The sequence below is a fragment of the Gymnogyps californianus genome, chromosome 10, assembly GCF_018139145.2.
Source record: "Gymnogyps californianus isolate 813 chromosome 10, ASM1813914v2, whole genome shotgun sequence".
Taxonomy (NCBI): Eukaryota; Metazoa; Chordata; class Aves; order Accipitriformes; family Cathartidae; genus Gymnogyps; species Gymnogyps californianus.
The window spans coordinates 18848679-18862364 of NC_059480.1; the positions used below are offsets into that span (position 1 = coordinate 18848679).

Here is a 13686-nt window from a genome sequence, read left to right on the forward strand (position 1 = left end):
TGTGTCCTTCTACTGTACAAAAATTCTCAAGGAAGAAAATTGCACATTCTTCAATGAAAAGCACTGTTATGCTCCATTAGAACACCTAATCACCTAAAATGTTCATCCAGAATATAGCTGAAACCCTGCAAAATTATCAGACGGCTGCAGGAATACACCATCCACCAATACCCCACTGATACCCCTGTTGCCCTGCTGATTCTTTAAGCTCAGTAGCTCGTATACTGTACTGAGAGCTACAAACAGCAAAACCATCAGTTAGATGTGAAAGCTATACAACCTGCAGTTGTTTCATAGGCTGCTTGCAAAGATCTAGTTTGCTAAAATGGCACAGCTGTTTACATCCAGATCAGACACTGCATCCTGGATACTGCCGTTGCCATGGATATTACAGGAGTGCACAAAAGCAACATGCTCCATTTCATGCAAAAATACGCAGCGCTCTATTCCAAGGGACAGCTAAAAATGAGGCCTTTTGAAAGCTCAGATTTCCTCCTTTCTTCTCTTACCTTTTCTATCTCCAAGTCAATGTTGTAGAGAGTCCTCTGAAGCCGAAGGTTAACCAGGTGGATGATTTTGTTCTCCTCTTCGGGGCTAGGATGGTCATCATTATCCACTAGAAGATGGCCCTTCTGCTCTGCCAGCACAGCTTGCTGTCCCTCATTCTGCAGCTTCATTTTCTCTTTCTTGCCCTTGGTGACTTTCTTGTCTTTTTTCACTTTGGGGGTCAACTTTGGTGAGCTCTGGACGCTGGCATGGGAGAAGTCCCAAGCCAAGGTAGCATTTTTCACCTCTATCGCGGTGTGAGGATTGGCTGGTTTTTTCTTTATCATATGAACCTCTTCCATTAGAAATAAACTCTGATAGGAGTTGTGAGAGAGGTGTAAAGATGAGACACCTGATCAAGACTGGGAGACAAGCCTATGGCACACTCACGCAGCAAAACACATCAGGCTATATAGTAGAAGGAAGCTGAAGAGCAAAAGGTAGCTCATTAGTGTAAACTAACTCCAGGCTTGCTAAGTGGCCGGGGCATTCCTGGATGTGGTGAAAGCACTCAGATACACTAAGACTTTTACAGAACTGCAATACTCTGGATGCGGTATGAGAGGGGCTTATTCTTTTAACACTGTTTGCAACTGCAGCTCTAACTCCCAGATTAAAACCACGAGTCGAATACATGGGTTGGAGAGGAGAGGTCACTTTGAGGGAAAGTGACTGACTTGTCCTGCACAGCAATTCATTATGGAAGGAGATGGAATGACTTTTAACTTCAGCCTTTACCCTTCAACTTTTCTGCTGGGAAAAAGTCATCTCACACAAATTTAGCTGACCTATCTTGGGCTGCCTGACAATAAGAAGCAAGCCATGAAGTCCATTGTATCATGTTTTCCACCACATCCATCAGTATTTACAATCAACACAGATTAGGAAGAGATTTTTCACACAGTTTAATTACAAGATAAAATGTTTTCCAGTTACATAATTTGTTTTGAACTAAGAAGCCTTTTGTGATTAAAGACTTCTCAGTTCTCAGCCTTATTTACTCTTGCAATTGCTATGCCAGAATCATACATTCATAAGAAAGTTCATACTAATTTACAGAGCCAAAAAGTCAAGTTACATTTTTACTGTGATGTTAAGAGTATCCCGCCCTTGTGTTACACTCCCTACACAGATTACACTGTTTACAGCCAAACTGGGACATATTACAATTTCCCCTCTCCTCTTCCCCCTCAAAACTCCCTTCAGTGCATTTGGATTTAAGAAAGCCTGATTTAGGGTGACTCAGAAGATGAAACAAAAATGCTCAAAAGCAATAGGATCCCAAAACGATTCTGCAGATCCCATTCTTCTCACACCCAGATTTGTTTCATGAATGCATCACACAGAATCCATAATCTGTCAATGCTTGTGGAATCCTATTTGGAAATTTCTGCAATGTGCAATGCACTATTGTTTTCAAGAGAGAAGACAAAATAAAGGCCTGTCCTCTGAGTTCATACTAAAGTACACACAGTGTATTCACTTCACAGGGACTGAAGGATGAGATAAGGATTGTTCATTACAAGGGTTTTAATTTTCTGCCATAGACTCTGTTTCGTCAGATCACAACTGCATTTTATTCATATAGTGGAGTTTCAGTCACTTAATCTGGTCTGGAAATACAAAACCTCAGTTTTTCATGACTACAAATACAACTCTGCTGGTTTGTGCAAAGCTTCCTACATAATACATGACATTTCCAAAAAGAGTTTCATTAGCAAAACATGAAATTTCATTGCAGACATGTTGCACTGTCTTTTTATGCAGATGGTCTTAAAAGGGAGTTTAAGAATTATTATACTGTGAGCCATCTAGTCCTGTATTCTATCTCTTACAGTGGCCAACATCGAAATCCTCAAGTCATTAAATAAGAATATTTTGCTTCCCACACTGGTATTATCTTAAACTTCTAATATTCCTTCACTAGATTTGTATCTCTTTTGCAGAATCCAATAATCTGGAGTGCTAAGTGTAAAGAAAAAGAACTCCTCAGTCATTAAAACAACCTTCCAAGTGTTCCCTTAGCATCTATTATACACATACAACACTCCACACTTACAGTTAAAACTGCAAGGCCAAATGACTGCTTACCTTAAATCTGTCAACAGAAACAGATGCCTCAGATAGAGATTTCACTGAGAAAGGTGTTACTTTTAGAGCAAAAGTCATTGAATTAAAGACAGTGACCACTGTGAATGCCTAAAAATGAGACAAGAAAGAGAATCACATTCGGATGCAATGTACTAACAACTCCAACCTTCTAAAAGCTGAAATGTCACAGCAGCAATTCGAAGCCATAGAAAAGGCCCACAGTCCAAGAATAACCATTTAAATATTCAACATATTGTCCAACAGCAGAAAACAGCAGATCTACCCAACTCTTTCTCCACTGCTTTGTAACAGACCAAGATAGACACCTTCAGTGTTTGTAGGTCTATGGAAAGCAGCAGCTAGCAAATTCTGCATTGGCCTATTACTTGTGAAGACCCAAGTTCAAATCCTGTTGTAAGACATTTGTGCTGTTTGCATCCAAGCACAATGTAAAACAAAAACATCCAGTAACCTCAATGCCCTATCTGAATAGCAAACAGGAGTGCTCGTTTACGTTCGGCTCAAAGCCTATTCTGGGGAAGGTCAGGATTGAAACAGCACTGAGAGCTTTTTGTGCAAAATAGAAGACTACATCTGCTGCTGACACACCCATCAGATGTTCACTTCTGTGAGCAAGGCTACAGCCTGGCCACACAGGCACAGCCACAAAGCAAAGAATATGATGAAGAGAAATGGCTTAGCAGAAAAGCTACTGTAACAATATTGTAAAGAATATTTTTAACACTGCAGTAAGTTACCTGAGCTGCTGTAAGATCGTAGCCAAGGATCATATGGACAGAAAAGGTCACCACGCTGGCAATGACTACAACTATGGGAGCTACACCCACAGTGATGCTCTGGAAGTAGCCCGCACGCTCTAAGATTTTACGTTCTTCCTCACGAATTTCTAGAAATATAAATAGGGGCACCACATTTTAAGTGTGATTCGGGGGGTACATACACAACAGACACTACCATAGCACTATAAATGCTGAGTAAGAGAGGCCTAACTCTACACTTCAGCATTTATCACATTATATACCTTCTCATAAAGACTGCAGTTATAGAGGAGCCAACTACAATGGTGCGTAAATCTCCATAAGAATAGAGGTCTTTTTACTTTATTTAAAAATGGAGCAGCCAGCACATTTATTAAATGATAAAATATGGAACAAAATTTTAAAATTTAAGATTAGTGCGAAGCCACAAACATTATTATGCTAGAAGGTGAAACTTCAGAAGCAGGTCTGTTTGTCCAATCCATTATGCATAACAAATAGCAGGCCTGAAGGATGAAAGTGTTATTACACTGCACGTACATCAACATCTATGGTACTAAGCTAGGAGGATGCACCAGGCTACTAAGCAATGAGGCATCTGCACAAAAGGAAACATTTACAGATTGTGTGAACTCACTTTGAACATTCTGAGAAAATGGTTTGACCCAGGCATACATTTTAATGAACTTAATGTAATTAAGAACTTCATTCATCTTTTGCACACGCTCATCTGTTGTTGATACACATTTTCTTCTGAAATAAGCTGTGAGGCGTGATACAAACATCTGAAACAAAAGGCAACACCGTGCAACATTAATGGCAACTCAGGAAGAGCAAGTACATTCAACTCCTCCTAATTACCACAGAAAGCCAATTTTGAATCTGAAAAAGGGATTCAGGGATGGGGCAATGCGACTGTTGTTCTAACATAAAAGTCTGGCTGGCTAGAACACTATTCATATCCTCCCACCCCATCTGCACTGAGCACTAGACTCACAATAGCAAGTTTCAACAAAAATAAGATTTGTGAAAATAAAGGTGTGCACTTTTACCAACACTGAATAGTACCAGATTTGTTCAAGTTTCTGAAGCACAAAGACTACAAACACATTAACCTAAAGACACACTACATTGACCCTCATGGCAAATGAACAGTAGAACCCATTTTAGCCAACCTTTTAACCTGGTCCCCTAAGGCAAAAGAGCGAGCTGGACTTCGCACAGCCAGATAAATTTCTACCATATGCCAGTGCTATGAAGGTGGTAAAACAGTTTTAACATTTTTACTAAACCAATCTAAAAATAAATAAGTAGTTGTCCACATATTTCTAAGTATCTGCTACTCCTACATTCATCCCATTCCTGGTCTGAAATTCAAAACCAACACACTACTTCAGGAAGTTTTCAGCTCCTTGCCCTTCTTCATACTCCTGCAATCTCTTTTGGAGTTCCCATCAACAGAGAAGGACTGCCGAAAAGAACTGGAAAAGATGATCAAACTCCACTCCTCATTCCCCTCTTTAAAATATAATTCCCATTATTTTAATCCTTACTGTTGGCCAAATAAATTGGACCGAAGTGGACCACACGGTATTCAGCTTCCATGCTTTTTAGAATTTGTATTATGAATACAGTGACAAATCTTCAGCAGCCTAACAGGGGATTTTAGAGGCAAGAAGATTTTGGCTTGAACTAGCCTATTTCACAGCTCAGCAGAAGTAGAGGCAGGAGTAACTAATCAAGAACACCCTCTCCCAGATGCGGTGCTTTTCAACACCTTTTGTTGAAATCAAGAGCGATGTGCTCATGCAACACTGAGCTCCTGTACACAAGCTGGAGGCCTTGACCTTCCAACCTTGACCACAAGCACCTGAGTATTCTGCAGTTTAATTTAGCTATGCATATTTATCTCAGTCAAATCTATCACTTTCCCATTTCCATTTGCTAATTTTCTTTATCATTTTGAGCTTCCTGTTTCCAAATTTCTGCTTCATACACCATCTTTAGAAACACCTTCAATAACATGCAGTGCCATAAACGGGCTAAATGTAGCACATCTCAACACCTTCTATTCAGAACTGTACATATGTCTGACCTAATAAAAATGAAGCAAGTCTTAGCTCTTTCCAACTCACCATTGCTGGGTAGAAAAGGATGAAGACAGCAGAGCCCAAGAAGCCTGTTGGACCCAGAATAATCACATTATAAACCATTCCTAAGATGGCCACAATAGGGCCCCCAGCCAACAAACTGCCAACTGCTGCAGCTTCAAACATCCTTTGACCATCATTGGAACACACATTTATGAGCTGAAAAATACACATAACAGATTATTTAGATTTAAGGCACAGCTCCTTCTCAAAGTTATATATTGCATACACCTTTTCACACTGCAATTTCCAAAATGATGCTGCAGCTTACCTCTCCAAGAGACTTCTCCTTGATATTCTTCAGCTTAAGAATTTTCTTAAACGCCATTGTCAAGATAGCTCCACGCAGTCTAACCCCCGTGCGGTAATTCAAAGCCCAGGTTAGCGCAAGGGACCAAGATCGCACTATTTCCGTCATAAAGATGCCAAAAACTAAAAACAAGCTGTACTGCAGGTTGGACTCACTCTGTTGGGTATACTCCAAAAGATGTTTCACAACGAACGCCTACAGGAAGAAATGCAAGCTTGCATGAACACCCCATCATCCCAGAGACCATGCAACAACTTTATGTTAAGTTAGAAATAAGTAGGCTATTTTGCTTTTAAAAGAGCCGTTTGAAATAGAAAGCATCTTCTTTCTAGAAGTAAAAGGTGTCAATACAAGAAGTACTGTAACACAAAGCCCCGCTGAGAGCCAAGCACTGAGTCAAATTTAGTAAGTAAAGAGAGTTTAATTTGGAACCATATTCCTCGCAGCACGCTTCTAATCCTCCGTGTCTTCTAACTTAACATAAATCTGTCAGTTAGCTGAAAGCAATGCATTATCATATAGAAGAGTTTTAAAATATAGTCACTACTTATACATCTGCGCACATTAAGAAACATTCCTTTACGTGACATTAAGACCTTTTTTATTTTATCTTTGGTTTGCTTCAAACGTGCTTATTTGATAAAAAGGAACAATGTACCTACAGTTGTAGAGGGGAAGAGTGAGAAGGACATTTGCAAAACATTCCTGGAAATAAACATCAGCAGTTTAATAGTAAAGAAAAAAACAAGCAGAAAGCACAAGGTATGCAATACCACAAATCATTGGGGACAAGGGAGGAAAAAAAAAAAGACAAAAAATTAACCGTTCGATCCCTCCCCATACCCTCTCCCCCCAAAAACATAAACATTTTACCTCAGGAATCACATTTCAAACATCACCTGCAGAAAGACGACAGCCCCCAGAACCACCGATTCCCACCTCCAGCTCTTTGTGGTCCAACGGCACAATATAACATCATACAACTCACAATCACCAGCAATATTAAATACTATTGACTGCGAAACAATAGGCTTTTATTTGAAATAAAGTGCCATCTTAAATGGTAACATCTCAAAAACACTATACAACAGGTAGAGCATTGTATAAACATACAATCTGCACATACAGGATAATTATAAAGGGCTAATATCTAACAGTCAGTCTTAGCCTCTAACATAAACTAGATTTGAAACTACACACAAAATTATAAAGATACAAAAACAGAACAGTATTTGTTCATGAAGTCCAAAAGAAGTCAAACTTGCAGGTGCCAACAGAGGAGGCTTCTGAGGCTGCACAAATTCTGAAATCTGGTTTAAAAAGTATCCTACAGTAAGGCTTCACAGACAGCAGAAGATTTCCTAGAGAGCTTTTCAACAAATGATGCTTTAAGATACTGGTGCTTTTGATATGCTAGTACAGAGCAGAGAATTACCTTTGCCCACAATAAAAAGCAACAAAAAAAATCTGAGACCAAAGAAAATATTTGAGAAGCCTTTCACATCATAGTCCGTTGAAGTCCTCTTGGCTAAACCAGGTTTTGCAAACAAGAGTTCTGTATAGTTTGAAGAGAGAGGAAAAAACCAAAACCCCACTACTTCAGCAAAGGTATTGATAGCTATAGCCCAGCACCAAATAACAGAAAAAAAATGGAGATCAAATTCATCTGTTCTGAGGAAAATAATTCTGCACGTCAGAACCAAGGAAACATGCTGTAAATAATTTTGCTCTTTCTTTTTCACAGGTGTGAATTAAAGCCAGATGTCCATCAGATTCTAGAATGGCCACTGAGAAAATTTACATACCAATCCCTGAACAAATGTGAAGAGCTCACATTCACAGATCTATTGCATTCCAACTTTCTCCTTACTTGGATTTAGTTTTACATCGACTGTTTGGACCACAACTGCATACAGTTGGTTTGCAGTTACTAAGGAGATTACTGACTTCTTTTTCCAGTATTCAATCCAACATATGCAACTGAGTCACTGAGCAATTGGGGTGAAAATCCCCCTTTTTCCTCACGAGCTGTAACTCAGCATGGTCGCAGACTGCAAGCATTTTCTCGCACACCACAGCATTGCTGAAAGTCTCCAAGAGAGGATGTATAAAGATAGCAGATGTTTCCTGGGGTCTCATTCCTCCCAAAACTTTTTAGTGCAATTTTTCAGCACTATTTTATAGATTCAGCATCTCCCGTGATGAAATAGAGACCAGCTTACATTATAACCCCATTTTTTTTTTTCCGGAAGAAAGAGAAGAGGAAACAGCAGATTAAAGAATTTTGAAAAGGGAGGGGGGAAAAAGTCACACAGAATTAACATTTACATCTGAACACACACTATTTGAATTCAAACTAGTTTAATGACAAGAATCCAGCATAAAGTTATTTACAAAACAAGAAAGTTACAGTACAAAAACTAAAACTTAAGCTAACGGGGAAAAAGGAACTCCTGTGACTATTACCGTAGTAGTTGGTACTAGCTGCTCGGCTGTCTTAAGCATTCCCATTGAATAAACATTACCTTACCTTTGCTCTTGGCGTTGGCTCTGCCCAGCAGGACTGTCTCATTCTGACGCAGAAAACAGCCATCCTGAAAATTCTAAAGAACAGCTTCTGTCACTGGTCCCACTGCAGTGCCGGCGTCCCTGCTGCAGCCAGCGTGTGACAGCACAGGGCAGGCTGCAACTGGAGCCAACTGGGAAATCGGGAAACTTACCTCCAATAGCTTACCACTCCCCCCTCCAATAACTGACCAAAATGTCAAGCTGTACTCCACTAAGATAGCAAGTTTCCCCATCTCCCAAACAGGAAGAATAGCTCTGAACAGTTGCAAACAGGTACATTGTTCAGACCGGGAGTTAAACTGATTATGTTTAGTAATGAAAAAACTTTGCTCCTCAACCTGAACTTGAAAGTTTTGGTAGCTGATCAAATGGCAGCAAATATTCACTGGAGGTAAATAGTATCTCACCTATACTAGTACATTCTGGTGGTTACTACAAGGCAGTCTGACACATGCAGCTGTCTCACCAGGTTATGGGTTTGGATACTGTGCCAGATGCAGAATTTATCAAAATGAGAAAAAAAGACAGACCCTTGAAGGATCTATCTGATATCAAAAAAAACCCACACAGGAAGCCTGCAACAACTCCTTTCCAGTTATAACCATCACAATGCTCATTAGCAAAGCCACAGCTGTTGGCTGGCATTTCAAGGTCATAGACATTCAATTAAAATTTTTGAAGTTTAATATAGTGTTTAACTCCATTTTTATAATTTTCACCAATACATGAGGTCAAGTCAAGTGCTTTTCCTGATCTCCCTTTTCACCTTCAGGTGACTGAAAGGGTGTAACAATAGAAGAAAGCACTGATACTTCTGAGGAGACAGCATAGACATATCTATGAGGCATACCATTTTTAAAAACAGGGAGGAGGGATGGTAAAGACTTATTTTTCATGCCAAATGGTGGAACCAAAAGGGAATTGTTCCTTATTCAGAGAAATGAATAAGGTTGCCTGTAAATGGGCAAATGTCTATAGATAATTTTAAATTACCCAAATCGAGCATCAATTGCAGCAGTAGCCCCCAGCCTAGTCAAGTTGGTTTGTTTTTCTCCTTCCCCTCCCGCTCTCTCTCATTCAGCAGTTTGGCTGAGACAAATTGAGAAAATTACACTACAGAAATTAGGGGCAACCCTGCTGCAAGTTCTTTGCTAAAGATAAAAGCAGCTACTAAAGCCCTGTAGTGAAACAATGACAGAAGCTCTTCTTGGGGAAAGCTAGTGCTGTTAAAACCTTAATCATGATTTATTGTTAATTACCAAAGTATGTTCGTATATTTTATAACACAAGCTACTATAAATTATTACCAAGAAAACAATACCACAGAAACATTTATTGTTATTCATATTACATGAAACAAGGCAAACTTTAAAAAGGCTTAAAAAAGTAGAACATCATTTTGATAAGACATTTAAAAGCAGGAAAACATTTTAAAAAGACATTTCACCTAACAGTGCACCCAAGTGTACTTACCCAAGAAATGAACCTTCAGCTTACCAGCACACTGAAACGTGTACTACTAGCAGTAATACTGCTCCTACTCCTCAAGGGAAATGTGTAGAGAATAAATTTAGTCAAAATTTCAACTGTAAATCTGCACAGCACGTGCAACAAACAGGTGACAAAAAATGGTGTGAATGTCAAGTCCCATATGTTGTTATCTTCATTACGACCTATAGCAACAAACAGCAGTAGTTCCTAGAGGCAATAACATATTCTAACACTTCTACATGAAACCTGTCTGACCATTCTCTGTAGGATCAGTAAAGACTATACTCATAGACTTCTTGAGACCTGCTCACATTAGTTTCTAAGTAGTGCTCTAATAAAATTGTTTCGTTCCACTTCTTGAAGACTGTGCTATTAATGCCAATAATCTAAGATTAGTGTTTTATCAGACTGAATTTTATTCCAAGATAAATTTACGGAATTGCAAAAAGAAAAAGAAAACAATTAAAAGACCTGCACATAAGAATTTTATGCAAAAAGACCACGTACCAGTTAAGGAAGAACTTTAAACTATACTCAAAACCAAAGAGAAAAACCAAGTGTGCATTTCCCCCAGGATACCTAAACTCCCCCTCCCTTCTCCAAGAACTTGCCTCGGTATTCAGCAACTGATCCACCAGCTGTAGGAAACCTATCTTGGATTATTGAATCACTCTGGAATTTTGCCCCCAAATTTCTAGCTAGTCAAAACATTTAAGTGATTCTGCAATGAAACCTTAAGATTTTACAGTTGGCCATGAGATGGAGCCCTCTGGGGTTGTTAAAAAAAGGATGGATATTACTTACTGGTCCACTAAAACCCGCAAGCTGCGTGATCATCAGACACACTATGGAAATGATGAGCCTGGTGCGGCAGAAAATCCACACAACCCTCCGGAGAGAAGCATCATCGGGCCCACTTTCTTTCAGTTCTTCCTGCCACAATCTCTCCAGCCTAATAAAAACAGAAGCCTCGTGTTATAAATTTTTCACCATGAGAGAAGGTACAATCTCACAGGTGGTACTTTGTGAAAATTCCAAGCACTTCCTAGCTCAGAGCAACAAAAATTACTAGATATCAAGAGAAATAAATGCATGGTACATTTTGTGAGATAAAGAGAAGTATCTGCATCTTGAAATATCTATGTTATGTTACTTCTACAAAAGAGAGGGATGAAAAACACAATGCCTTTTGCTTTGCCTAGAGTCTCTTTGGCAATCTTAATATACTGACTTGTCACAGTCTTTCCTTGCTAATCTGACAGAAGAGTTGTGGAGTCAAAACCTGAGAAAAATTCTCATTAGCCATAAAAGGTTAGCCTGATCGCAAGATCTGACCCGTATTCAAATCACCTTACTACTGTCAGTATTACTTTTCATTATTTTAGCACAAGATTTTTTTCAGTGTAGCCTTGAGAAAGAACTTTGTTTTAATAAAAAAAATAGTTTAGAGACATGCAAAATCAGAAAAACAATTGCAAAACACTCCTGGAGACAGAATCGTCTAAGTTCACTGAAACTGGCAAGAGTACAGAAACGGTGCAGCAGGAGGAAGTGGTCTATGAAGGATAAAACTAAATTCCACTATTCTGAGAAAGGCAGAACAAAATATCAGCGCTGCTTTTCTAGGGCAATACTAGATCATTGCCTGTGAACTAATGTATTAAAAAAAAAGGAAACAAGAAAATAATAAGGAACAAGATGTCTCTACCTTCTACAATTGACATCTGAGGACTCATGCCTTGATAATGACCATACATCATCCATAAACAATTCCCCTTTCTTGTACGCTCTGTGGGCCAAAGGAGTGAGCCAGGAGAAGGTCATGCAGGAGAAAAGCCCAGCATTATCAACAGGGTGCTGGTGTCTAAAAGAAAAAAAAAAAATCACAAACAAATGAAAAAGGAAACAGAATTGTAAATCCCTGAGAAAAACAAAGCCTCCTCTCATTGAAAGCACTCAGAGTACCAAATGGCCCATGCCAGTCATACTTGCTAAACAAATTCTGATATTTTCAGTATCAGTCAGCAGACCTACAGCTGCAATCCTGCTTTGTGACTGGTTTGAAAAGCAAATGCTGTATCACTTCTTTTGTAGCCTGAAGACTTACTTTGAAGTAGTCCGTATGGGTTTCAGCACATTCAGGCCATGGTGGTATTTGCCCTTGTGATGCTCTTCATCCAGCATTCTCAGCTGGGAATGCACGGAGGTGTCCAGTGGCAGGCCCTCTGCCCGAGCAGCTGCTTCCAGGGCATCCTGGCATTCAATCTGCTTTTACAAGAAAGACAGTAGAGTCAGAGTTCAAAACTATGTTTAAAGTCCATGACTCCTGACTCCAGCAACTTCGCACCTCTTTCTTCTGTAAATTATGGCGCAACAGCAATCACTATCATTTAAATGTCTTAGAGGACAGGCTTCAGCCTGGCAGCAAAGACACAGAAGGCACACATTCTAGACCTGCATTAGATTGCTGCATTTGCAAAAGATAAATTAACACCAGTTTTGTGCCTCTGCATTCAAAGGACAAACGGACAGACTGGACTAATCTTGCATCCTGCCACAGGAAATACAATACAGAAAAATTACAAAATCAAGTACCTATGACATCAGTTCAGGAAAACAATGACTGGCTTATGCAGTGAAATTAAGACATACATTCTTGATGAATTTACACCCTCTTAGTGTAATTTAGATATCCTTATCCACAGAAAATTCAAATTATTTTCAGAATACTACTGAAGTCCCTTCTTCAAAAATACCTTGGATTAGATCAAAAAACAAACATGCAATAAGCAGAATTGTACTTTTTTTTATCATGTTTCCTGCTTTTTCTCTTTTTCCCTAAACTAAAGGGAACAAAGATAACAATTTTCTCTGCTCCCAGCCACGCTTCTCAATGGCTCAGCAACTTTATTAACAACCACTTTAAATGCAAGCCTTATCTCAGGGGAGTTTTTCCACAGCCCTAGTGAAAGGCAGACCTAAATGCTAATCTAAGAGGAGAAAGGAAACAGCAATGATATGGAGTAGTCAAAATGTTGCAGAGTTCAAACAAATCTTTTGATCAGAAGCTAGATGTGGTAAAACTATCTGAGGAGATTAGCTTGCTATCTATACTCGCAGAGGGCTCGCTACTGGTTCTGCTAACTTAATGGACCATTTATTGCAGTGCCATGTTACCTGTCTGTATTCTAGTTTTTTGAAATGGAGCTACTTTGTGGAAAAAAAACTCAGTTCTGAGGTAAAAATCTTCCTGGCTGTCTCACAGAGATACTATGTTTACCCTTATTAGTTGCCTTACCAGAGCAAAATTATTTTATTTCTTTGAAAACAGCAACTGTAAGCGCGTTGTAGCCTCCTAAAACCACAGTATCTGCAAAGCACTAAACACATATCAATAGCAAGCACTTGGTTCCTAACTTCGCATCATGTAATTTTTGTCAGAAATGCCACCATTTATCCGAGAGTTAGTCTGTGCTACATTAATATGTAAGATGTAGCACATTAAGACACCTAGCTTCCACTCATGTGAAGGACAAGAACCGGAAATTGATAATAGTATAAATCTGTCCTTTATTTATTTAACCAAAACACTTAAATAGTGCCTAAGCATGTTGTCAATAATCCATGGTCCTGATCTTAAAAAACTTATTCACTAAACCTAAAGCTATGATTACAAAAGAAGATAGCAAAGTAATAAGGAAACAAAAGAACATTACAACATTATGACACAGAGTGACTCAAAAATATGCAA

At 39.1% G+C, this 13686-nt stretch overlaps 1 protein-coding gene across 5 annotated transcripts in view; it reads right to left on the bottom strand.

Annotated features, from left to right (window-relative positions):
- The window catches only part of ABCC5 (ATP binding cassette subfamily C member 5), a 50665-nt gene that overhangs the window by 21800 nt on the left and 15179 nt on the right, over positions 1-13686 (bottom strand). For 3 of the 5 annotated variants that reach the window (XM_050902153.1, XM_050902152.1, XM_050902155.1), the window contains exons 3-11: positions 12043-12203; positions 11644-11799; positions 10740-10887; positions 5838-6071; positions 5552-5725; positions 4054-4201; positions 3396-3544; positions 2638-2745; positions 510-860 (exon numbers count right to left, since the gene is read on the bottom strand). In XM_050902153.1, coding sequence (XP_050758110.1) covers positions 510-860; positions 2638-2745; positions 3396-3544; positions 4054-4201; positions 5552-5725; positions 5838-6071; positions 10740-10887; positions 11644-11799; positions 12043-12203 — 1629 coding nt within the window. The remainder of the gene's footprint in view (positions 1-509; positions 861-2637; positions 2746-3395; positions 3545-4053; positions 4202-5551; positions 5726-5837; positions 6072-10739; positions 10888-11643; positions 11800-12042; positions 12204-13686) is intronic. The other 2 variants (XM_050902154.1, XM_050902156.1) reach the window with 1 other exon arrangement.